This window comes from Gorilla gorilla, chromosome 11 (assembly GCF_029281585.2).
Source record: "Gorilla gorilla gorilla isolate KB3781 chromosome 11, NHGRI_mGorGor1-v2.1_pri, whole genome shotgun sequence".
Classification (NCBI taxonomy): domain Eukaryota; kingdom Metazoa; phylum Chordata; class Mammalia; order Primates; family Hominidae; genus Gorilla; species Gorilla gorilla.
The window spans coordinates 47,171,474-47,199,218 of record NC_073235.2 but is presented as its reverse complement, the minus strand read 5'-3'; the positions used below and the strand labels follow the sequence as shown (position 1 = coordinate 47,199,218).

General features: G+C 37.1%; 1 protein-coding gene across 18 annotated transcripts in view; it reads right to left on the bottom strand.

Annotated features, from left to right (window-relative positions):
• Window positions 1-26,193, bottom strand: part of LOC109025816 (uncharacterized) — a 514,558-nt gene extending 488,365 nt beyond the window's left edge. For 9 of the 18 annotated variants that reach the window (XR_010129569.1, XR_010129567.1, XR_010129568.1 and 6 more), the window contains exon 1: window positions 25,808-26,066. Coding sequence is in view for 8 of the 18 variants with exons in the window: in XM_055380158.2 (XP_055236133.1) it covers window positions 25,808-26,021 (214 nt within the window). In the remaining 10 variants the exon portion in view is untranslated. Of the gene's footprint in view, window positions 1-25,807 lie in introns of all 18 variants that reach the window. The other 9 variants (XR_008677684.2, XM_055380150.1, XM_055380153.1 and 6 more) reach the window with 5 other exon arrangements.
• Window positions 26,194-27,745: the final 1,552 nt, after the last annotated feature.

Here is a 27,745-nt window from a genome sequence, read left to right as displayed (position 1 = left end):
TAGTATGAAACACTGGAAACAAACTAAATATCCAAAAAGATGGAAACACAAGAAAGAATATTATGCAACCATTAAAACTCTTGTTGCTGGAGATCGATAAAGGATATAAAGCAATATTCACTACATGTTGTTAAATAGCAAAAATAGATCAGATTACAAAATGTTATATACAGTATGATCCCAAGTGTTTAAACAGATACATAAAGTAGACCAGAAGAGTGTGTAACAAAACATTAACAGTTGTCATTTCTTGGAATAGGAGTGTAAACTCTTCATTTTATTTTTCACTTGTTTCTAAATTTTCTCATTAGACATCTAATTTAAAATATGTAATGCAAATACATATGCAGAGTTTTACATCTTTCTCCAGGGTTTATTAAGTCTAAGCAGTAAGTGTAATCATTTCATAAGTAAAATGAAATAACTCCTCCAATAATACTCAACCACAGGATAATACGTAAAGGAAAACTGTCTTGAAATACTCAGGGACTCATTCACGTCAGGAAATAAGAATTACTCAAAACCCTGACACTAACACTAAAATGTGTCTACCCTACAACAAGGCAGTCAAATGCTGACACTTCACCTACAAAAGCCATGTCAGTTCCTGTTGGTTCAGATCCTCTTTGGGCTTGCTGTTCTGGTCAAATTTAACTCTTTTCTTTTTTTCCTTTAAAATACTACATATGAACCCTAACCCTTGCAATACCATTTGACTAGGCTGGGATAGGACAGATGATGATACTTAGCCTCACCAAGACAATCAACCCCCGAAATTAGAAGGGAGGAATCTGGCTGCACTTGGAATAGAAGGCCTCTTTCCAGGTTTAATGTTGTTCAGTTCACTGGTTCCCAGACTTTAAAATTTTGTGAATTGACCTATTTCAAGCAAAAAATAAGGGACCTACATGGCAAAAAACTTTACTTTGCCACCTTCTATTCTCATCATTATTTTATAAAAGAAACCACATTGTTATATGAAAAAAATTAAAAAGAGCATGATCTCAAAGCAAAATATTCAGCTTCTCAAGAAAAATAATGTGTCAACCACACACTAAAACGTAGGCGTAACACTATCCACTGAAAATGTTATCAGCAAACAGAGGCGACCCAGTGATTCTTCTGCTAGGCTTTCCCTTGCAGGTGAAAGGTGGTTTCATTTTTGAACTGAGGATTATCATAAAATTAAAAACTTATTATAAAACGAGCCAAAGCACAAAGGATTATTTGTTCCTCCAACCGACATACTCCAAAGAACAATCAAGCGATTGGTTATACAATCATCCATTTTAGATCTTTTGTAAAGGGCAAAAATAGCATCATAGATCAAGATCTACCTTTCTTAAGAACACTTACTGTGTTCTGTCCATCATTACAGACTTTGGGGTTTTTAGAATGCTAACAATAGAACTTTTCTCACAGTAAACTCAGTTTCCTAACTGGGCACCAGAATATTATTAGTCTTGCTGGAATCATCTAGCCTGGATAAGAGCTAAAGCCAAGATAAACCTGCTGTTCTACACATGAACATGAACCCATGAAGAAACAAGGGGCAGGGCAGCGAGTGTGCCTTGAGCATCGATTCAGATACATTTTCCTCCATATGACAAAGAGCACCAAACAACCATAAAATATCAAAATCTCAACTCTAAGTATTACTTAAACAGCAGCAAAATCTGCTTATGAGGGACGAGAAATCTTTCCTGATTGTCTTCATTATTTCCAAAGTCACTCAGATCATTCAAGATGATTTTTTAGCAAAGTCCTGGCTTACTTATTATAGCCTATATATGATGAAAACACAAACTAATCACTTGCTTTTGTTTGTTTCAAAATCATGTAGTAGTTTAAAGGCAATAAAAAGTTTAATAAGAACCAAAGAACAAAAATAAAGGTAAAAGTTGATTCCCTGCAGACAGTTGATTTCAGCTAATGGGCTTTAGGTAGTAGTTACCACAAGGGTCAACTTTCATAATCATGTTTTCTTCATAGTTTCTTAATCCAAATTCAAAGGTAGTGGTTTCTTTTATGAATATTTTATCAGACAAGAATAAATGCAACATTTTATTTGGATTACACCACTCAGAGAAAAGGGGAAATAGAGAAAGGCCAATAAATCTTCAAGAGTTAATTATTTATACGGAGAAAATTTACTTTTATGTTGTGACTTGTTTTATTGGTACACTGCAGTTCAATTTAGATTAAGAAGCAGAAAGATTATTGTTTCTCAACAGAGAAGTATCATAAATAAATACAGCAGATAAATTTTTCTCGTATTTATGCTGAATCATTTACAAATATTCAAAATAAAAATGTGTTCCAACAATTTCTCAAGTTTTAAACTCTTGATGTGACATTTAACTACACTTAGCACCAAAAATGTAGTGGTGGTGCTAATCAGGGCAGAGCCCTTGTCCACAAGTGATGACAACAGAAGGGTGAGCATCATAATCACTCAATCTGCTAGAATATTCGCTGGATTTCTAGTTCAGTTTAGTTCACCCACAAAGCTGTGCAAAATACATAATCATTCTATGGGAAAGAACGCACTGTCATATAATAGGGCACTTGGGTTGCCAGAAGGGTTCTATGGTAATCTGAACTATGGATCTTTGTCATTACTTCAAATACTAAAGTTAAAATCTCTGTTATCCTACCAGAAAATAAAATCACAAGAAGAAGAAACTTTGGAGGAAAGTTTCACTCCCTGGAACAATGTAGGTATTTGATAAATATTTACTGAATATTGAATTCAATGGATGGATAGATGGATGGTCAGATGATTTAAGAAGAAGTTATCAAACCTGAGAATACAGATGTCAACCCCATGGCCCTTGGAGAAGTCTCAACTCGATGCGACTCTATTGCAGTTTGTCTTGACAGCAAGAAAAGCAACAAATTATGCCGGACAGTTGCAAAACAATGCCAGTCACAAGAATGTCCCAGATTTCTGGAAGTTCTCTAGGATACAAATATATTTCTTGAATTTGAAATCAAATTGGACCTCCAAACACACCACACAGTTTACTTAACTTTGGCTTTTCCCTGCAATATATGTTGCCATAAACAGACCTAGGAAAGATTTCTCCTATTATCTGCAAACCTCAACCTATCTCTTCATTTTCTTCCAGAATTGTAAAAACTAATAGCTACTATCTATTGATCCCTAAATATGTACCAGTCACTGTAATGGATTTCAGATATATGACCTCATTTGATGCTCATAAAAACCCTCTGCTTTTATTTATTTATTCAACAAAAATTAAGTACCTTTTATGTATTAGGCAATGTTCTAACAACTTAGCAATTAATCAGTGGCAAAAATAGACAAAAAGCCCTGCCTTCATAAAGCTTACACTTTTGTAAATATGGAGAAAGGAGTGAACAATAAACATGATAATTTATTGATATTATAATTATCCCCAATTTAAAGATGAAGAAATTAATATTCAAAGAATTAGATAACCCTCCAAAGAAGACTTGGACAGTAAATGGTAGATTTGAGGCTTCAAATCCAGGACTCTCTAGCTCAAAAGCCTGTGTTTAACATCATTAGGTGATGCTATCTCCACTCTTAGAATGGTGCCAAAACACTACTGCATGCTTGGAGTTCAAACCACAAGTGCAAGGCATGGTGGAGCTTCACTGGCTATAGGGTAGACTCTATCAGATGCCAGTCATCTTCAGAGCTGCCGAACAGAGCCAAGACTCTCGCTAGGCTTCCATCTGAGACTCAGGACCTCTAACTAACATCAAGGTACCACAGCAATCTCCCTGCTATAGCACTTCATGCAGTTCCAGCCCACCTCGATCCAAGCACATGGCAGAACTGTACTTCCTGGATCTCCTGAGTTATACAGGAATATGTGAGTAGTTCTGTGTAACGTGTTGTAAATATGAGCTGTGCCACTTATAGGGTGGACCATATAATTTCTAGTTCAGAACCTCTCAGAATTCTCTTTTTTCCTCTTGTAGGAAGCCTGAAAATGTTCAGGATGAGTATGGGATCCTGAGTGATTACAATGAGCAGAACACCTCTGCTGATCTATGACTGGCAAGGAGCGTAAGTGACAACAAAACCTTGTTTTTTGTTTTTGTTTTTCTTCTTCTTTTTCTTTTTTGAGACAGAGTCTCGCTCTGTCGCCCAGGCTGGAGTGCAGTGGCATGATCTCAGCTCACTGCAACCTCTGCCTCCCGGGTTCAAGCGATTCTTCTGCCTCAGTCTCCGAGTAGCTGGGACTACAGGCACGCCACCACGCCTAGCTAATTTTTGTATTTTTAGTAGAGACAGGGTTGCACCATGTTGACCAGGCTACTCTCGAACTCCTAACCTCGTGATCTGTCTGCCTCGGCCTCCCAAAGTGCTGGGATTACAAGCATGAGTCGCCACGCCCAGCCAACCTTTTAATTTAAGACATGAGAACTGTGAAGGTTTTTGCTAAACAGCACAGCCTAGCTGATCCTTCTTTTACTGGGACACAGGAAATCCCTAAGTTTTTTTTTTTTTTTCTTAATTATAATGATTTTGCAGTAAAGGTAAACTAAATAAAATTGTGAAGCCCACAGTCTGGGAAGTAACCATATGGTGTCTGGTAGAAAATATATTAGAAAGCGAAGAGAAAATATATACAGAGGGTTTTGAGAAAAAGAAAAAAACATGAAAAATGTGTATCTTAAAAACACTACTGAGCAAAAAAAAAGTGTATGCAATCAAAAAAATGGTAAACTTCTTCTCTGCCTCATGATCAGGAATTATCACCATGCACAATCTTAAAAGAAAAAAATTATAAATTTCAATAGTGCCTCTATTAACATGTTTTTTCTTTACACTTTTTCTCATCAGTTCACCTCTTCCCTATTTTAAAAAACAACCTCTGCAAAGACAAGATATGTCTGCCATGTGCCTGAATGTCAAAATATTTGATTAAAATTGAAAAGTTGACACTGAAATCCGATATGACTTCTTTGACATATAAAGCCAGAGGGAGATGGCCCCAAGAACACCAGGCACCACCTGCATTTACATCGTCGAAATGAAAAAGTGAAAAAGGAACAAATGTGGTCTCATTACTTTCCATAAAGGGAAAGCTCTTTACCACAACAATGCCTATTATACCAGATTATCAAACACAGAATCACATTGTAACTTCTGGAAAGTATGGAATATGTATACACAGAACAGAGCCAAAAGAACTCCAGACAGGTATGCCTCACCCTCAGGGACTCATGTGTTACAGAAAATGTTGGGAAAACTGAATTATAGGGACAAAAGAAACTCGCCATGTTAAGGTTTTCTAAACTGAAATTATTTTAACTTGTTTTAATTTACTTTTCTTACAATGCTTAATTCTCATATTTTTTAAGTAAGTTGCATTTATACCTTTGTTAAATGTAGGCCTTTTGATATAAGAAGTCAGTTAGGCAGAATTGCACTGATACCTATTTGATGACATTCATTCAAATATTTTCATTATTCCAAATAGGGGGAGGATTCCATAATAGCCCCTGGTTTATAAAAAATCCTAGGTTCACAGCCATGGATGAGAATGAGTGAAAGTACCTAAAACCTACTATTTTCAAGATCCATGGGAAAACTGTTTTATATATATGAACAAGCCACAGGTGTCATTTAAAATCTTTAAACTGTCCTATAATTAGGTATGATGTGGCCAATGCGTATTTGCAGTGATTGTTCCCACAGAATTGCTGTCGACAATAAAATACAGACTGATATTGATCAGCCAAAAAAGAGAGACTGGGCTAATTTGTGGAATTATGGAAAACCTAAAATTCACCCAAAACTGTTCCCATTACCATAATCCATTTGAATTGAATCAGTGTTTTTCTATACAAGTTCCTTAAAGTTTGAGAGTAAATAGGACCCTTCCCACAATTCATATGTCCTTATGCACACTTTTCCAATTAGCAAGAAGCAAGAATTAGCATATCAACCACAGAATACTCATACATATACTTCATAGACGTTAAGTGCTCATAAAGCTGACTATTCTATAAAAGTAATCCATGTACTTGGAATCATTAAATTTCACCTTCTGGATACATAATGTAGTACTTATGGCATGCTCTGCAGATAGATCTTGGCTAAGTACTTGTGTCATGCTCTGCAAATAATTTTTGGCTAAAATAAAAGATCAATCAAACATCTCTCTCCACAACACTTAGTCTAGTTCTTTGGACCAAAAATTAACTTGGTGAAGCTTGTATACTTCTAGCTAGATGGCCCAGTCATTCTCACTCTTTAGTGCTGCTACAGAATATACTTCTGATCTTGGACAGTTCTCTGCACTGTTTCTGTAATAGTCCCAGAACCAATATAGTGACTGTCTCATCTTATATAGTTGACATATATTTGTTAATATATCTCATATATATTATTCAATATATATTTCATATTTGATATATATTTCTTAGAACTGTATGCCATGCATTAGAGAGAAACCAATGGAAGGGAGAAGGTAAAGAGGCATGTTTACTGTTCCCCTATTATGCGGGAGGCCCTCTGAACACTTTATATGTTATCTTGACACAGCTCTGTGGGTATTATGTTCATTATACAGAAGAGGAAACCAAAGCTCAGAGTGTTTAGTAACTTGTGCAAAGTTGCCAAATTGTTAAATGATGGATGCAGCTTTAAACTCAGGTGTATCTGGCTCTGAAGTCTATGATCTTCCCAACACACCACACAGGTCAATCTCACTTGTCTCTACACATCAAAACCTGTTTTCCCTTTTCCGAACCCCTGGCTACTGCCCAGCCAGCAGTGCAACAGGCCCATTTACAGTATACATACTTTCACATCAGGTTTTTCCCCCTAATTGGATATCCTTCTTCCTCCCCAACTATGCAAACATTACTGTCCCTTCAAAAGCCATTTTCTACATTAAGTCTCACTTCCCCACCAGCCCTTTCCTTTCTCAATGTGAATTGCACAATTTGGTTTCTGTGAACATAAGTTAGTTTGGAGTACGTCCTTTCTTGTACTGCTTTCTAACTGGAGTATTATTTCAATCTCAGTCACATTATAAATTCTTTTATTTTAGTTTTCCTTTAATTTCCCAGTCCTCCTTCTTCACAGTGTTGACAAGTAATAAGTATAGCACAAAGGCTACCTTGCTATTGAGAATGCTATCATTTGACTATTTCATAATAAACTGAGAGGAAATGTCACATACTGAAAGTTGCACTGGACTGGGAGTCAAAAGACCTCAGTTGACATTTTATGCCGTAAACTATTAGTGCTATTTTGGGCAAGTAGTAGAACATCCTTACATCTCACTCTCCTCACCTGTAAAAGAAAGGGCTCAGACTAGATGATACATAAACAGAATGCTTATCCTTATTTATTTTAAATTGCATTTCTGAAAAAAAGAAATTATAATTGTAGCCATGCACTTTTGTAGCCAGGTTTACCAAAGTTTCCCCCTTCAAAAACAATTCTCCCCTCTGTGTCTCCCACTTCATTGATAAGGTCTAGTAGATGTATTATATAAAACATAGACATTAACAGGAAGCTCTTTTCAAATTACAGCCAGTTTCCCAAACCAAACTGTCAACCTCCTACCCTCATATATTTAACACATGTGCTTCTGTAAAGGTGATTTATTAGTGAAAATCGTAGTGTTCCCTATTATGAAACTCAGACTACCACCTGTGCATAACATTCCAGGAGTACAATAACATGTTTACTTGTAAAACTCAGGCCAGTCACTTCCATCTCACCAACTATCCTGTCTTTCCTTTTCCTTCTTGTTTTGTTTGTTTTGAGATATGGTCTTGCTCCATCTGCAATGCAGTGGCACGATCATGGCTCACTGCAGACTCGACTTCCTGGGCTCAGGTGATCCTCCCACCTCAGCCTCCCAGGTAGCTGGGACTACAGGCATGCACCACCATGCCCAGCTAATTTCTCCGCCCCTTCCCCCCCCCCCAAGATGGAGTCTTGCCCTGTCTGCACAGGCTGGAGTGCAGAGGTGTGATCTTGGCTCACTGCAACCTCCGCCTCCCGGGTTCAAGCAATTTTCCTGCCTCAGCCTCCCATGTAGGTGGGATTACAGCCGCCTGCCACCATATCCGGCTAATTTTTGTACTTTTAGTAGAGACAGGGTTTCACCATGTTAGCCAGACTGGTCTCGAACTCCTGACCTCGTGATCCTCCCACCTCGTCCCCCCAAAGTGCTGGGCCAGCTAATTTTTTATAGAGACAGGGTTTCACCATGTTGCCCAGGCTAGTCTTGAACTCCTGGGCTCAAGCAATCCACTCTCCTCGGCCTCCCAAAGTGCTGGGATTACAGGAGTGAGCTCCCATGCCCGGCAAAATTCAAATTTTTTAAGTGAAGGCTTTTATCAGGTTTATTATTAATCTAGGAAATACATATATTAATGGAAGGCTGCATGTCACAAGAAAAACTCAAAAAGCAGCATAACAATAACTGTGAGAAATATAACAATTACAATGGCATACAGCATTCATTACAAACCATATTTTTCTTTCATACTGCTTTCCTTAATTCACTGCTTCATTTTCTCATCCATTCATCCATTCAATATGAAGTTACTGAATATCTACTATGAATCAGCTACCAAGCCAGCTGCTTAGTTCCAATTTTGTCATATTAGATGAAGTGCAGTAAACTATTTTGTTTCTAAAACATACTATATAAAAGGTAAAACAAACAAACAAACAAAAAAAAAAAAACAAAAAGCAGCTCAAAGAAAATGTAAATATGGAGAGAAAGCAGAAAAACCTTATATTTAACTTGAGAAAAGTCCCCCAAAAGTCAAAGGGAAAAAAGAAAACTACTAAGAGCAGAGAAGATGTGAACTTCATCTGCACACAAGAAAATAATGGTTGGTAATAAAGATAAAGTTACAGCCTCAGAAATGACTGAAAAACATTCTATATCACCTTTACTCTTATACTCTTATTAGAAGGAAAGAACCATAACTGTTAAGTTAGTTATATCTTATTTTTTTGGGGGGGCAAAGAGTAAATTTTCCAATACAGCAACCATTTTCCCATTCAACTTTATGTTAAATATCAACCAAATCCAACCCACCAGATTTGTGTTTTTGCTGTGTTACATCTATGCCCCACCCAATATGGACATATCTTGGTACAAATGCACTTTCCAAATGATAATTACTTAATCATTAATAGGTACTCTACTGAGAAATAATTACCTTTCTTGATAGGCTCAATTAACCTAGTATTTTGTCTTCAGTGAGCCAAACAGTATTGGAGATCTTGGCAACACTAGGCTAAAACTGTATACATTACATCGTGAAAATTAATGTCTCAAGTAAGCAAATGCTTTATTTCTTCTCTTTGCTGCAGCACTTTGTCTTCTGGTCTTTCACATTTTCAAATACTTTAGATAAAAATAAAGGAAAATGAAAACAAAGGCTCTAAAACCCAAAACAAGATTTCTCAGAAAATAAGTGCCCAGAACTGACTTAAATGATACACTGGGGCCTCAAACATGTCTAGAAAAAAAGAAGCAAAGGAGATCTTGGAGTCTCTTGTAAATGTGCAGATTTATTTTACTCAGATTACTTGAGAGGAGTTGTTGGTTTTATCTTTCTGTATTTGAACTTAACAAAGCTAATGGCAACTCACTTTGAATGCCTCCTATATATCAAGCATTCTACAGGGCATTTCACATAATTTAGCTAACTTCCTCTTTACAGCCATCCTACAGTATGCATAATGTTATCGTTTCATTTTTTAGAAGAGGAGAAAGCTCAGAGAGGTTAAGTGATTTGCACCGGGTTGCCCAGCTACTACATGCTGGAACTACAACTGGGATTTGAGCAGTATGCTCAACTCCCAGACTTATGCTTGCTTACGGTGCTCAGATCTCTTTTCCATGCCATACAACTGGCTAATTGCCTCACTTGGTAAGAGCATGATGCTGGAGAAACCGGGACTATATATATGTTAGATCTCGTTTAGGTTAGTTTGCTTAATAACAAAGAAGAATTCTGCTCCAAATTGTGCTACCAATGTGTTCCTTTGGTCACCGAATGAACCAGTGGCTCAATACAAAATTTTATCACTGATGACCAAACACTTCAAGGTGAATTCAGGACAAATGGTGCCCTCTGTTCTCACACAGGAGGGATAAAAATATTGGTAAAAATAGTGTGCATTCCTATGAGGGTTGTTTGCTGGGACACAGTAATTTTTCATTATTTTTACATTTAGCTTGATGAGAAATATAATCATCAACTTGCTGGAATCCAAGCAGCAGCAAGCTAATAATCATATGACTGGGTCCCCTCCCTAGGACTCTGATTATGTGAAGTAAAGTTCTTTTCTGTGACTTCCACAAAGTAGATTTTTTAAAGGAGGCACCGTTCTATCAAATTATGTAAATAATTTAAAACTTCCTCTTATGCATCCCTCCCTGCTCTTTGTAAGTCACCCAACGATTTGCAAAAATAACCATGGGAAATGTTTTGGGTGGGCTTTTGAAGATATTTTTAGCTAAACTGGTGGAGGTTTAAAATACAAGCATGCGAGTGTCTGCCATTTAGAGAAATCACCTGCTCACACAGTTCCGTGGAGAAGTGGAATGTTTTAATGTGTGTCATTCAGTACAACATGTGGACTGCATTAAGGCAGGTTATAGCAGGTCATGCCACGTGACACAGCTGAGCCACATATAATCGCAAGCAATACAACTTGCTCAATGCAATATAAATTTAAACAGGAGTAGGTTTTTTACCCTCAAAAAGAGGCAACAGCTGCTGTAGATAACAAAATGCCCACACTACCCCACACTGAGAGGGGTTTGTGCTTTGACATGATCTGAATTATATGTAGGTAGTTCAGTACATCTATATTTAGGGGCATCTCTAAATATGAACAATGGGTGTTTTGGTGCATAGAATACATTCTCTAAGTGGCACAAACCTCATGTTTTTTTAATAGTGCATTTTGTAATTTTCTCACTAGTGAATAAGAAGCATTTTAAAATATAGCCTTAAAAATTAGACAGTAGAGACAATTTTTGGCTTAGAGAAACTGGCTTCTGAGCCAGTGGGCCAAATATTTAGTGTTCTTATTTAGACAAAAGATAAAATACTCTGCAAGTACAGCACTGAGAAGGCCCAGAAGAAAGAAAACACCATTGAATTATGATAAAACAAGAAATCAGAGAAAGTAGAGAAATGTGCTGCTAAAATCAACAATGGTTAATTTCCAAGACAAGTCAGTACATGTGGCATCACTGGCAAGCACAATAGTCCTGAAAACTTTAAGATGTTTGTTGGGTTGTTTGTTTGCTTACTCCTTCTTCCTTGAAATAGGGTGTCACATTGTAACTTGAATTATCTTGACTTTGGATCCACTTCTGACATTTAGATCTAGCTTCTCATTAAAGCCTCAGAAGTGTTCCATGAGTAGGCAAAGAACAAGTCTCTCTCAGATAACCCCACCCAGCTCTGGTCATTCCCACCATGACAGCACAAACCCGCCCAGGCAATGCTTACATATCCATCTCTGCATAGCTATAATTAACCACGCACTAGCTCATAAATCTATTTGAAGTGTAAATGTCATATGATAAGAAGAACATGGGAATATTTTTACAATGTCTCTTTTGTATTCATCAATAAATATGAATCTGTTCCATCGAACTCAATTTTCGACAGTATAAAAACAAATGAAGTATCTCATTAAAGAGGAGAAACTTAAGCTTCAGAAGTCATTTTGGGGCTAGAGAAAGTGTAAGAAAGCTCAATTCTGTAAGGCACAAACAATGAGTGTGTCTTAGAAATGAATTACGTGTATTGACTGCTTACTATGTGTGAAGCACGTTACCTGCCTGACCTAATGTGATCCATGAGAAAACTGTAACAAAAAGAGAAAAGCTTTCAGGGGTTAAGAAATTTGGCTGAATTTACATAGCCAGTGTGTGGGAGAACAAGAATTCAAAGCTAGATCTCACTGGTAACAGAGTCACATCTTTCAACCAAATACCTATCCTTTAAACTGGTTTCACCTAACCTCACCCACACTGAGTTCAGGCTAAACGTATTTTCCCTGGCACTCATATTTGGTCCACTGGTTCTTTTAAAGTCAACCTATGATATCTCCACAAATAAACTGAAAACCTCTTATGGACAAAGACTTTATAAATTATTTCTTTTTAATTTTTACATGACTACCTATATGTTTGATACCAAGTAGATACACAATGTTTGCTGAATTTAAATGTGTTCTCATCCATGGCTACATAATTGTTAGCCCCATCTTCTCCACTCAGCTCTGACAATAACAGAAAGGCAGGTGGGGTTCCTGAAAACAGGACTAGACTTGCAAAAGACCTGAGTTTTGCATCCAGCTTTGCCTTACTTTGGTTGTGTGCTATTGTGAAATTCATTAGCTTATTCTTTCAATTTCCTTATCTATAAAATTGACATATATAAAATCTATTTCATAAAGATAAAACAGTGTCATATTTTCCTTCAGATCTTTTCATACTCTACAAAAAGGCAGGAGAGTTTAGCTGACAAAACTCCCAAGTATGTGCTATGGATATCAGTGAAATTTTCCTAGAGGTAGGTATCATTCAGTCATTCACAGGACATCTCTTTTGTGCAGGCATTCTTCTGGGGAATGACCAGACAGTGATGAGCAAAAACAGACTCAGTCTCCGCTCTTCCCAAGATTCATGATCTACTGGAAGGCCAGATGTTACAGCAGAAATCATTCGATTTTAACACTTTCATTTTTAAAATATACCTACAATTTCCATTTTTATTAGGGGAACTTTCAAGAGTCAATTTACTAACCATTAGATCTGTGATCCTAGTAATTGAAATTTCTTACAAAGTAACAAAAGTTATACATGACACTAGAAGTATAGCTACCCACACATTTCTGAAATATTACTGGTTATGAGTAGAACACTCAGGAATTACAGGGACTGTCATAAAATCACATAGATTTTTTTCATTGTGAAAGTGTTGTGTTCAAAGTCTCCCAGTATAAGTGTAATACTGCAATTCAGGTCCTAATTCAATGAGATGAACTATCAGACCAACGTGGCAATATGGCTTTAGTCATCACCATTGTACTATTTGAGATAAGATGAAAACAAAAAAGAAACATTCCAACACTCACATATTGATATTTGATATATTAAATCTTCTGGAGGACTAAATTCTCAACATAAAAAATTACATGACATTTTATGATCATTATTGGCAGAATTCATCACACAAAAGATGACAGTTATACCAACAGGTCTTTTAAACCTGGTGTCATCTTTGAAAATGTGTTTGTGTTAAAATACATTTCCAGTCTGTGGGATTATACTTTTATTTACTTTTATTTCTTACGAAAAGATGTGACACGTTTAATGTTAATAATTCCATAACAACCAATTAACAGAAATGTGAAGAAGAGATTTTTCATAAGAAAGGAGTTATTTGCAATGGATTTCAACAAATTCCCCAGCTGGCTAAAGATATATCATGCTGGGCAATGGAGTAGGTAAAACCTTTCCATGGCAAACTTTCAAGGATCCATCGTTTATGGCCGCACTCCCTGTCCTCTCTTGTCTTCTTTTAAAATGCCAGTCGTGTATGGATGAGGCACATGTTTCTTCTGCCAGTGCCTGCTCAAGCAGACAGTTTACTAATTTGTAGCTCAGTAAACCTTTCACTGCACTGAGCACCTTGAGGTTAGCACATCTCTAATCATTATTTGATAACAGAAATCTGCAAGCATCACATCCCTGGTAACAAGAACATTGTATCTTAGCAACCAGCCTTGATATTCAAACAATTTCATTAAAGCGTAGCACCTCTTAGCAGGTGGGTGAGTGCGGGTGTTGATAAACATTTATAACATGATCAGCCATTGTGTTTGCCAACACTATAATCAGCATGACAAATTTATGAATTTGTTTACAAGCTCCTAGATAGCCAATCTATGTAGGTAAACTACATTTCAGACTGGTTAGGAGATCCAAATATCAGCTCCTTATTTTAAATGGAGAGTTTCTTTAGAAACCTATCAATTTAAAAGACTGCCAACCTGCTCTCAGTACAGAGACATCATATTTCCATTGTGGTCTAATCTTCAAATAGTAGAGTTGAATTTAAATGCTTCAGGAGCAAAATCTGAGTGGGAACTTCAGCTACATTGAAATTCATAAGAATCACATTATAAGGTTGAATTTTTTTCTTCTTCAGATGGATAGAGCCAGATGATATGCCTTTCATGCCCACTGATCTATTGCATCAATGACTTAAAGGAAACAAATGTGATAAAACTCCCCTTTCTAAAAAGAAGAAAATTTTTCAGTAAATACTACAAATTTTAAAATGTAGTATAAATGTGTTTTATAGACATTCATTTTTAGGAATTATTGATCTGTCACCATTGTGAATTGGCCCAGACATGAACAGCCTTTTCTCATCTATTTACTTCAATCTAATACTTACCTATAGTGTTTATAAATTTGTCTGGAATTTAACATTTCACCTTAGAGAGAGTTTAATCTTTTTCCTAGTGAATGATCAGGAATATATATATAATTTTTAAACCCCCACCAACTCCATGTTCTTCAAAATTGAAAAGTCTTCCAATCTGGAAAGTACTAACAGGGCACATCTCTTTCTTAATTATATAACACAGCTTCTAATATGACTATAAGGTACCAAACCTGTGATTGTTCAAGTGTTACCAAGTATAAAAGTTCACTGAGGCATGCACTGGCAAATAGGTAGATGAAAAACAAGGACTTTTATACTTTCTGAAGCTTGAACCTTGAACCTACAGCACATGGTTACAACAGGGCCCCTGGGCTCCTCATCCCTGAACAAGCTATTAATCTACCTGAAATAGGTGAACTTCAGTGAAGCATTATCAAATAGGTAACAAGCTTCCTTTCAAATTAAAACCAGCCATGATGAAAAACAAGTTTGTTGACCTAGCTTGTTCACCGTGAACCATGACACGTCAGTTAATAACTACCACCTGGGCAACTCCAAGCTTCAGCAACTAGCACTGCAATGTTAGAAAGATTCAGAGACAACAATATAGAGTACAGCCTGAAAGACCAACTGCTCTATAAGCAAATAGTGTTGGGGGAAAAAAATCTTCAGGGAGAAAGTAAAACACTTCAAAAGTTGTAGTCAGAAAAAGGATCATGATCTGTGGGTACCCTAAAGCAAAGACAACAAAAATACTCTGCATTTGTGTTTATGATTCCAGGTGGGGTGAGGGACAGGATGAGGAGGTGTGAGGGGGAGACTGGGGCAGTATTTGCCATATACTGCACATTAGGTTAACTGTTATAACAATTATTCTTCCTGGTTTCCTGAAGCTTCCCAATATCTGTTTCTTGTATTTTGACCACATGTATAGAAACTCTTTTTGTCTGAAGGAGAAAATAATTCTGTTTCTGACATGGGGTGGGGAGAAGAGTACAATGCCTGAAACAGGGACACAGTTGGAATTGGTATTTACATTTTTGGGAAAGTCTTTAAACCTCTGTATCTATGCAAGCACTATTAACTTATCAATTACTTATTAATATCAGCTCATTATTGTCTTAATCTAACTTTTAAAAAATTAGTCCCTTCTCATAAGAATTTTAAACTTTGTTTTCTACGTGAAGTTTGGGGCAAGAACCAGTATGTTTGTGAATGTGTAAGACTGTGTGTGTGTGAGAGAGAGACAGAGAGAGAATGTTATTAGTTTATTTTTTACTTACTGAAGTGGGTAATTCTACATCCTATTTCTATGAGAGAGCTAACAAAATTCACTGCTTCAGTGTTTGACGGGCTACTTCCTAAACTGTTGAACTGTGGTCATTAAAATGCTGGATTTCTGAAAACATATAATAGACCATAACTAATGCAACTGTTGCAGAAGTAAGAAAGATTTCTTCTGTACTATTTTGCCTTCTGAGCTGTGTTTGTATATTATGGATTATCTTCCAGTTAAACAAAAAAAAAAGTAAATAAATAAACACCTCTTTCCATAATAGCACCAGCTTATAAAGATTCTTTAGAGCAGCCTCCCCTTGCCTGAGCTCGACAGGTAAAGAAAGGCCTGGTGCACATCTCGGAGACCCACCGCAGAGAGGCAGCTACTGCTAGAGTCAGGCACTAGCGGCAAGACCAAACCTTGAGTTTTATGTAACCAATGCCAGGTGGTATAGACTCTATTTATAGAATTCATGGGACTTGACTACAAATAATTTTTTACTCAGGCTATTCATACCTGAAGTTTCTGCCAAAATATTCTGAAGAAAAAAAATAGTTTACATCACTGGTGATCTAAAACTTCAGCTATAGTCTGAGAAAGAAAACAGGTAAGAACTGTCACCAGCATAAACCAATGCTGTTGTGATTCTGCACAAGAAGCCACCTCTCCAACAAGCCCTTGGGTGGTTTGCTGTTAGAAAATTGTAAGGATTGAGAATTCCACAGAGTCTACAGGGCTTGGTATTTGCGTAGTACTTTTCATCCGAAGGTATCAAGGTGCAGGATAAATATTAACTCACAAATCCTGTCAGGTTTGCTGATGTGTGGGTTTGAAAACTCCAACTTTGAGTCAGAATTCCTCCCTAATTCCATTTTACTCCATTCCCAGAATAAGAATAAGATTTACTTTTCCACAAAAGTTTGAATATAAATAAAAAACTGAAACGCTCATGGAACTGAATCTTCTAACCGTCTTTCTTTCACTCATAATCCATTCTATTCTTTATATTGAAAAAGATTTAAATTAAAAACACATTAATGCTTGATTTATCTGGCAGCATCAAAAAAAGATCTATTTCTTTAAAAAATAAATCCTCTATCACATTTTAAAAACAATTTGTATAGAAGTGTTTTAAGACTATATAGTAAATGTCCTAGTTCCCAAAATAGGAATAAATCATGGACAAGTTTAGCCTGTCTTAATTATTCTAGAACACTATTATGGCCATTAATGATTGAACTGCATTGTAATATAGCCCCGATATATAGCCAGCCATTTGCCTCCAGAGCAAATACTTAAGATTACAATTTCTTTTTCCATTTTTGTGTCTTTTTGCAGGCTTTTCAAAAAATCTTCTCCCTTCCCAGAAGCTGCCATGTTACTCATAAAGCAAGCTATTCTAAAAGCAATCTTTATTCTCTTCCAACTTGTTGCTGCTACGATAATGTTAGCCAGGAAACCAGATACCCAAGCTAGAAAACTAAACTCTTAATGAGTGAAGGTCTATGGTTGCTGTCAATGAATGAGGTACGTAAGTCTATTACATGCACGAGACGTATGTATTGTAGCTGCTTCCTTATTTACGACAATCTTCTGATTATATTTGATCCACATCCCGGGATAAGTGAGCTGTTAGCATAGTGAAAAATACACAGGTGATAGAAAATCCGTATCTCCATCATGGTCACTTGAAATAATTAGCTGGTAGGGGGAATGGCCATAGAATAATATACTTAAGGCAAATTTAAGGATATGACACTCAGAAAAAAGGTAGTAGAGCTGCTGGATTTTTTTCTCTTTATCTTTGCAATGCTAGTTTGTTTGCTTGTTTGTTTTTCCAGAAGGGAATCATTCTAAAATCTTAATTTCCACCTGGATTTTCTCTATAGTCATTGATCATTAGAGAGGCAGGATCAGACCAAAAAATGCTGTTGTTTCACAAGTTTTATTTGGTTTGCTTTTCCAAATTAAGTTGTCCCTATATTAGCAACCAGTACAGTCAAGCTGGGGCTACAGAGAATCAAGTGAAAGACAAAGTACAATGCAAGAAAAGATGCTAAATCAGAGTGATAAGTTCCTACTAATATCTAAGGATATGTGCAACACAGTAAGAAAAATGGATGAAAATCTTGTAGCGGGAAAAGGCTTGTGCATAATATTCACAACCAAGTACCTGAAATAAACAGTACAGGCAACACTGGTTGGCAGGTCACAGCTTGTGCCAGGATGAATAACAGTGCAATCAATGTTCCAGCAGCTACCTATTGCTGATCAGGGAGAGCACCTGGATCTCACTAAATACCTTCCCTGCAGTAAAATCCTTAAGAGGTTTCTCAGAGGGGTACCAATTAGGCTTCACTGTGAACACTTTCTTTTAATAAAACCAGATATGTTTTTGAATTTGCCAAAACCGAATATGTTTTTTGAATTTACAAAACAAACTTTTACTCTCACAGAGCACCCATTTCTCCCAAGTACCTCAATGGTTCCCAAAGGATAATAAGAATCACCTGGAGGGTTGGAGGAGTTATGGAGTAGACTTTAGATCATGGATTACACTTACAGTTATTCCTATGCTGCATCACATAATCCTTAAGATTGCAAATGAGTTTACGGTCAAGAAACATATAAAATAATATTGTGAAACTTTTCGTACATAGGCCTCTAGACCATTAGTAAAAGACAACCATAACCCAATCATAACTGAAACCTTACAGACTTAATGACACTGTTGTAACTAAACCACCAGGTAAGTCACTACCTAAATGGTTGCCATTCATGGGTGAGGTGTCCTGGGTGCTTGTTAGAAATCCAGCATCTCGGAGCCCACCCCAGACCTACTGGCTTAATATCCGCATTTTAACAAGATCCCCAGATCAGTCTTATGAACATTAAAATTTGAGAAGCACTGAACTTAGAATAAAGGAAGGAAGGGAGGGAAGGAGAAGGGAAAAAAGAAAGAGAATATAGAGTGGTTTTCCCTGCACTCTTCTAAGAGCTTATATGCATTTATGCAATTAACCCCCACGATAAATTCAGCGAGGTAGGTATAAAGACCACAAGTGTAAACATATGAATTAAAACCTAGTTTCTCTAATACATTAAGATGTTTAAATGGTATTTATGAGTGGAAATTGTTTTCCTTTTTGACACTCCCTAGTAGGCCCTAGTGGTTCTTTAGGAAATCTCTGTGGGCAGCCATGGTAACTTTGGTCTGTAACCTCTTTTTATAACCTTCTATTCTTGGCAAAGAAGCAGTTGACACAGAAATCAAGCCAGATGTTCATCCTGGAATTATGGCACAGGGCGGGGGGTTGGGGAGAGGGTGAAGGAGTATCTCTGGGGGAGATTGGAGCTCTACCAAGAGCAGACAAATTTTCCGCCTCAGCTTTTCTTTCCTCCCAAATTATGTCTTACCTTAAATTTGGGAACATCCTAAGGAAAAGCTAATATTATATATATTCTTTGTATTACTAAGAATATTGAATAACTAGAAGGGGAGACGTTTTGGTCTGTTATTCTTGGTAATGGTTCAAGATTAAAATAATTTTACTAATAAAATAAAAATAACCTTTGTGACTCCATCATGAGAGAGCAAGCAAGAGGGGGGAGGAAAGAGAGTGGGAGGGAGAAAGGAAAATGGGGTGAGAGGGAGGCAGGAAAGAAGGAAAAAAAGAGAAAATTCCAAATCACATGGACTTTAAAATCCTTACTTTGTAAAATTGTAAAAAGCCATCACCTTTTAGGAGTGAATGAAAGAAAAAAAATCTGCTTTGCTTCTTGTTTCTATGTTCATCTGGAGCATAGAATATTGCATATCCTGTGATAGGACAGAATTCTAATGAAACTAAAATAGTCCCTTGGACACAGACCTCCCTTGTAGTTCATTTTCTTTTATTTGACATAAGTCATATGCTATGGAATGTATTCAGTTAAAACAATGACCAGTATCTGTTCTTTAATCCCACTGCATAATTACTAACAGAAAGTATACTTTGTTCCCTAGAATATAAATACTAAAAGTACCTCCATTATCAGAACTGACACTATAGATATGATGTATTCTTTTTTTTTTTTTTTTTTTACCATTTACCTCTATAAGAGAGATTCATTTTAGAATGCCTGAGAGGATTGTCAGAGTACTCTGATTGATAAATTACAAAACGTACACTCCACAATTTTCTCAATTATCCTCAAGTTACCATTTATAAACATTTTATCTATTGCTATAAAGCAACCATGAGGTATGTGTAGAAAGATTCAACAACAAATGGCTTACATTTTTATGTCTTATGGTAATCTTCACATTAAGAGAATATTCTGTGTATCATTATAATTCCTAAATTTGAAGCAGAAAATCTCTATTGTGATCTCCACTTTGTGCCCATTCTAAGTTTCACATTAAATTCTAAGCATCAACCATGATTACTGCTGACATCTTTATATCAATGAGTCTCTGAGATTGTATGCAAAGTCCTGAAAACTTCACCCAGGGTGTCATCAAATTAGGCAAGCCTGGTTTTCCTCTGTGTTTACCAGCTGACGCACAGTTTCTGAACTTACAAGTACATGGCTGGCTAGGCAGTTATGCCCAGTTTTCACAATTTATTATTCCTTTTAATGGCTCTCTTTTCATCCCAATGAAATACTCTGTCTCTTAATTTCACGTGAATATCCTTTACCTGAGAAAGTGGAAGAAAAACGATAACACTTGTTTCTAATTAATTTCTTACGTTTCCCTCAGTGAAGTGTATCTAAAGAAGCAAAACTTACTGAATCAAGTTTAATGACATAATAAATTCTTCCTTTCCGACAATGCTATGGCTTAATTCACTAGTGCACTTTAAGCTTTTGCCTTTAGCGACTGATGGGTCATTAGTCTGTATGTAATCCAGCAATCGGACTCCTTGGAGTCTAAACTCAATCAGCAAGCACCAAATCAGTAGTTTCTGAAATATGACTGGTAGGTCAAGTGTCCCCAAAAAGAGTGCCTGGGGCATCCCAGATGGAGAATAGGGCATGACAAGCAACAAACTAGGACAGAATTTGATGCCAGCATTCACTAAAGACTTAATTCATTCTAACTCACTAAACAACTATTCTTCAAATGATTTGACCTCCACTTTTGATGTTTTCTAGCAATAGGTCATGCAATAAAATTGGTTGGTATGTGCCAATAGCTTTAACATACATGTCATCAAGTTGAACATATTCTCATCACATTTTTGCCCCAAGAACGTTTGCCTAATATCAGGAAAATGGGCCATGGAATCACTATCAGTCATCCTAGACCAAAACAGGCTAATTACTGCACATTAATCCCACATATGAAATGTGCTCTCTGCTGGGTCAAATTTGTCTTCTTTCTTTGACAGCATCTTCTATTGCTGAAAAATACAAATAGAGATACTAGTAATATTTTCCCTGGATTTCACATAAGATATGGGAAAACCATTTCTACTCTACCTTCAATGGCTAAAATAGCCAACCTATCCAATCTACTTAGTTCTGCTATAGTGCTTCATTCATTCATTCATTTATTCATTCAGATGATTCTAGATACTGGAAATAGAGATAAAAGTTGCAGTCACTACCATCAGGATTAAACAACTAATTTTAGATAAGTGATATGATGGTGTACTTTAGCCTGCATCATCATCATCATTCTCATCATCTTATCTTTTAAAATAATTTAACATAAAACACACAAGACAACACTAGATATAATTCAGATCTGACATTATGCATAGAGAAATACAGAAAAAAAATCCTCCCCCCACCTTCTAAAACAGGATTTTCAATGTTCTATAAAAAACACTTTGTCTCACTTCATCATGGTGTCATCTTCCTAGAGGAACTTGGTAGAAAGACTAGACCCAAGAGTTGAATTGAATCATTTTCTTTAGAAACTTAAGAGCCAGCATCTAAAATTGCCGGTTGGCCATGGTCCCTGTGAGCAGATGGAGGAGCAACAAGGGCCATGGTAGCAGGAACAGACACAGAGAATTTGGATTCTGAAAGGAAGGTGACCGTGAGAGCATGAGAAGGGAGGAGAGAGAAAACAGGGAGCTTGAAAGAGAAGTGAGTAGAGTTAGAAGCAGGAGGACAGAGGAAGCAAGAAAGGAAGAGCAAAAGGAGAAGAGAAATTGAAGAGTGGGTGGGAGGAAGAACAAGTGAGAAGCGCATTAAACTACAGCACATATGCCTAAACCCATGAAATTAACATATTGAAAATAATCCAGTACTTCCTTATACAGAAAACAGTGGTTGGATCAAGTTGCAGGGCCCTGTAGATGAGGAAGCCAAGAGACACACTGCAATAGGCAGCCTCTAAAATGGCTCCCAGGACACCCTGGCTCCTGGTATGCATGTCCATGTGTAATACCCTCCCATTGAGTGTGGGCTGGACCTAGTGACTCACTTCTTACCAAGAGAATACAGCAAAATTGATGGGCTCCCACTTCCAAGATCAAGTAACAAAAACGCTTTGAATTCCACCTTACCTTTTCTTTCTTTCCTTCACCTGCTCACTCTGTAGAATGTCAGCTGCCATACTGTGAGCTGTCCTATGGAAAGAGTCACATGCCAGGGAACTGAGGAAGGCCTCTGGCCAGTAACCAGTGAGGAAATGGAGCCTGCAGTCCAAAAGCTCCCAGGGAATCAAATCCTTCTAACAACTGACTGACTGAGCTAGAAGCTAGTCTCTCCTCAGCTAAGGCTTTAAATGAGACCACAGCCCTGGCCAACACCTTGATTGTAGCTGTGTGAGAGTCCTTGAGATAGAGGCACTTAAACTACCTATTGATTCTGGACCCACAGAAATTATAAGATAATAAGTGCTCGTTGTCTTAAACTGCTAAGTTTTAAGATAATTTGTTATGCAACAATGGATAACTAATACACACATTTAATAGGAAAATGACAACTTTGACCAAGATTAAGTCTAGATCAGTAGGTATATCACAAGTGCAACCCTAATAGACTTAATAACAGAATTATGAAAACTCCATCTATGATAAAGGTAAGAATTTGGTTTAAATTAATCAGCAAATCTTCCCTCATATTTCTCACAGAAACCTGGGTTTGAGCACCAACTACGGGCTAGGTACTTAATAACTGTGAGACATAATCAAGCCATTTAAGCTTTCTGGGACAAAATCTTGATATGTGGAAAATGCAGCTAATAAGTATCCCTGTTTGTCATTATTGTCATGAGATTGACTCAGGGTCATGAAATTGAAACTTACTTTGGAAACTATAAAACCAGTCATAATGTAAGTAACAAGGAGACTGCTGCAGTCCTACTCATGGATTTTCTCCAGGCTAATAACATTTTAAATATTTGCAACTCCTCAAAAAGTATTCCTTTCTAATGAGGCAAAAGATAATATCTCTTTAGTTGTTAAGTTTTGCTATGAAATATCTTAAGTTTTTGTGCCGTTTTTGCCAAATCTAATGTTTTGGATCAACACCAATTCCATCTTTGGTCACTTCATGTATATTAAGATTTAGCCAAATAATTCCAAGGTTTTGTTTTTAATTTAAAAAAAATATATATGTCTTGGGTGAGATTCCTTAGAAACAGGGCCCGAGGTAAAAATTTTGGTTCAAGTGATTTACTGAGGGAGTGTTCTAAGGAGAAGGGGAGGAGATGAGAGGGAAAGAATGTTGACCAAGTGTGGGCTCAGCTGGAGGCTAGCATCAGTTGATCTGGAAGTTCTGGAGCACAAATCACACCACAGCATTAGGTCTACCTTGAGGTAAAGAGGCTGGCATTTTGTCAGCTCCCCCCTACCTTGACCCCTATCCCTGTCAGTCATTGGCCACAGGACAAGTCTCCAGGGAAGAAGGCAGCTATGAGGTCACCAGCCACACTCAAAGCAGCTTGGGCAGGAGGCAGTGGGGAAGCAAGTACCAGCCACTGAAGCGTATCTAAGCAGGGTAACAATAGCATCTCCTACAGGAGATATATTTCTGGCCTTTTTTATGGTATTTTCTCATCATTTTTGCAAATAGGTCTTGTTATGCTAAATAGTTCTAGCATTTTATACCAGCTGTGTTAAACGAGACAGCAGAAAGAGCAACAGTGTGGAAAAAGAAAGATTTGTCTCTAATCAGAGTTCTGCAGCTTAATTCAGGTCAGACAACAAATGAAAGGGGGTCACTGGGAGACTTTTTCGCTCCTAAAATACAGCCATTAAGAAATATACACCGGAGGTACCTAGGTAAAGCTGAGGCACTCAGGGCGCCTGGGGAGCAGTGGTTTCCTCAGCAAGCCCAAGTGGGAGAAGGGTAGGGGGAGCAGCTTGGGCAGAAGAGAAGGTGAGTGTGACAGAGCTGTCAACTGAGGTCCCAGAGAAAGGCAAAGGTAAGAGAAGTCATGCCCATGCCCAAGGGAGAATGAGAAGGGAAGGAAGGGGAAGAAAAAGTGATACTTATAACCCGAGAGGAAGGATGAATACAAGAATCTACCCAAACAGTGTGCAATCATAGGCATGTCCTAACTCTATCTCCTGATAAAGAATGCCTCTGATTTTTCCCACCAAACTTTTCTCTGTTTCTCATATCCGACATGGCCCACTTTTTTCCCTATAAATTGTTTACATTTGAAAAAGCTCAATCATGAAACAGAAGATGGTAAAACTTCTGTTTATTTGATGGTTATTACTAACACTTCAGCTGGAGCTTCCTGAAACATTATTGCTCTTGGTTGCATTGAGGGAGGAGTTGGTATTTGTCAAAAATTATATTTGACTTTAGTTGCCCAGAAGAAATTCTGAAGCTTCCAAATGCACGGGAGGCTTTACAGAGGTGCTCAGTGAGGAAGCGGAATCTGGAGTTTATACCATACAGAATGCCCAGCCTTCCCTCCCCCAGCATGGATGGATGATCATTGCCAATCCTCATTTGTGTTTCTGACATTAATTAATTTTGGCTTTTTTAGCATATATGAAAAAAGATTGGAGATTCTCATGAATAAAACACTACAGTGGCAATACTATTTCAACCAGAATTCCATCTCCTTCCATCATTCTCAAGCATAGATTACCACTTTTTAAAACTATTCCAACTAGGAAATGTTTATGTTTGATAAAACTAAAATGTAAACATGGGTTTAAGGTGCTTGCCTAGCTTGCTTTCCTATAACAAAATATCTGCTGGTTTTCAAAGTTATATTGAAACAGTATGTTAAATTCAGTTCTGACAGCATATAAAGATACTGGCTTTCCTAGACACATAAGCAAAGTCTTTTTTATGAGCTCATAAAGGCTAGACTTAAGGAATATTTAAGTAGTGGATAATTCATAGAACAATACGATATCTTTAGTCACTCAGCTAACATAGAGGGAAACCACAATTTATTCTTCTTAGATCTTCCTCTCATGTTTTATATTCTTAGGAGGTGAAAGGTATTTAGAAAAGACCTAAATACATTTTTTTATTATTATTGAACTATCAAAGATGTGCTCTCTTTGGGACTCCCTCCACTTCCTTATTCTGTGTATGTTAACCCACTTCAGAGATCATGGTGAAATGGACCCAAAACACCAACTTACTATTTGCATTATAAATGGAGACACAAAAGAATATTTTAAAACTTTTGGTTGATCTGGCATATCAAAGATTTCTTTCTCAGCTTACTTCAGTGAGTGCATTGAAGTAAACTGAAAGCAATAGCTTAAAAGTGGCTTTAAAAAGTCATAAAAAAAAAAAAAAACGGCTATCTCCATGGAAATTTTCAGTTTACTCTCCGACCCCCCTTTCAGAATCGCTTCTTTCTTACCCTCCTCTTTATTTGCAGGACTCAACAAGGAGGAACTCTGGAGTTTTCTGAATTCAAGTATTAAGCTAGCTCTCACTGGAGTGCAATCCATTTTCCTTGCCTTGTCAAATTTGCACTCAAGCTTCCAGCAAACTGCCTGACTCTCCTTTTTCCCCCCTCCCTGAGCTAATTACCAACACTGCAGCTTGGACTCTAACCAAGCACTTCGCTATGTCGGCCATTTTCCTCTGCTTTATAAAGTTTGCAGGAAAATTACAAATCAATAGAGTGCTTACCTGAGAGTTCATAGAAGTGAGGCTGATGAAATTTAAACAAGTCGCCAGATCTCAACAATCGATACAGCTTTTCTTCCCCTTCGACCTTCAGAGGTCTGCTGTTTTTATTTTCCGTTTTCAAGATGGAGGCCAGGGTCTTCCTAAGAATCATGGGAAACTTGAAATGGGCCACAGGTGAATGGCATTTCAAAGCTATTAAATAACCACTGAACATGGGCTCCTGTGAATTGAGCCTGGGAACAGGCTCAGGTTGCCACGTTACTAGCAGTGCCTGTGTAAGAACCAGGACACATTTTTAGCATTAGCTGGGGGGAGTTAAGAACTCTTCACGAAATCAGAGAATTAAAAAGTGTGGGCCAGACGCAGTGGCTCACGCCTGTAATCTCAACACTTTGAGAGGCCGAGGCCAGCAGATTACTTGAGGTCAGGAGTTTGAGACCAGCCTGGCCAACATGGTGAAAGCCTGTCTCTATTAAAAATACAAAAATTAGCCGGGCGTGGTGGCAGGTGCCTGTAATCCCAGCTGCTCAGGAGGCTGAGGCAGGAGAATTGCTTGAACTCAGCAGGCAGAGGTTACAGCGAGCCGAGATGGCGCAACTGCACTCCAGCCTGGGTGCCAGAGGGAGACTCCATCTCAAAAAAAGTGTAAAATGTTCACAGAATATGAGCTTTTATTATGAGAACATGATGGGGAAGGCACTGTACTTTAGTCACTAAATTCTTAGAAGTAAAATACACACTACTACTACATTTGTCTAGGCAATAAGGTTTCTCTAATATGAAAAAGTTATGCCCATATTTCACTATTTGTCATTTCAAAGTATCGTTTTCACTATGTCCTCTTTGGAGATGATATCCTATCTGCCTCTCATTTTACAGTGTTTGAATATTTAAGCTAATTTTATATAATATCTGATGTGTCTACCTACAAAAGTATCCTGAATTTTGCTTTTTTTCATATTTTATCATACTTTATACTGATCAAAAAATAGTTCAAGTGGGAAAAGGTATCTGCCTCTCTGTTTACCCAAATAGATATTAATAGTGTTGATAGACTCTTACTACAGTCCTGTCATAATTTTTTTTTTAAACTTCTCATCTTTCTTTGAAATGGCAAAACTTCTTGAATATAAAGAGTTGAGGATGTAGAACTCTGGTTATAATTTCACAACCTATTTCAGTATTACTCTTTGGAAATACATACAATCTCAACACCAAACTTTGAAACACCATCCCTCCACACACCCCAACCTCCAAAAATAGAAAGAAAGAAAAGAAAAATAGTACAATCTCTTCACAGATTCAGTAAAATAATATTAGCATTAAATTTTGGATAACACTGATGAAGAGAGATGCTAACATTGACATTTAACAATATGGAGCTTATTAGACCAGAGGTACATTTCTCCCTCATTAAGTTAAGAAATACAGTATGTAATCATTTTAGTTTTACAACAAAATCCATTTCTTTAATGTGGTTAGACTTCTTGATTTGGGTTTGCAAAGTTACTATCTACTCCTGAACTGTAATGCAAAATTTGCTTTCTAGTTAAGCCTAGAATACTTAAAGTTATCTCTCAAATTGTTTTAGCATAATGTTTTAACAAATCTGACCCTTGGAAAGACATCCAAGTGTCACTAAATATCTCACCTAGCTAAATTGAGGCCATAATATGAATGTCAACTTTGAATTCTAAATGCGTTTATTCATTGTCTATCAATTTGCCAACCGTTCCAAAGTGTAAGTTTATAAAAATCATAGAAATTGATATTTTCTTGGGGCTGCCTAAAGCCTCAAATTATATTTGTCAATGACTCATTCTAGAGGAGAACTTTAGTAATGTTCTATTATTGCCTCATATTCCTGTGCTCGTGTTAGAAACACCTCAGTATCTTTGCCTTTCTGCCACCACCTCCTACCTACTTCCTCCCGAGTTA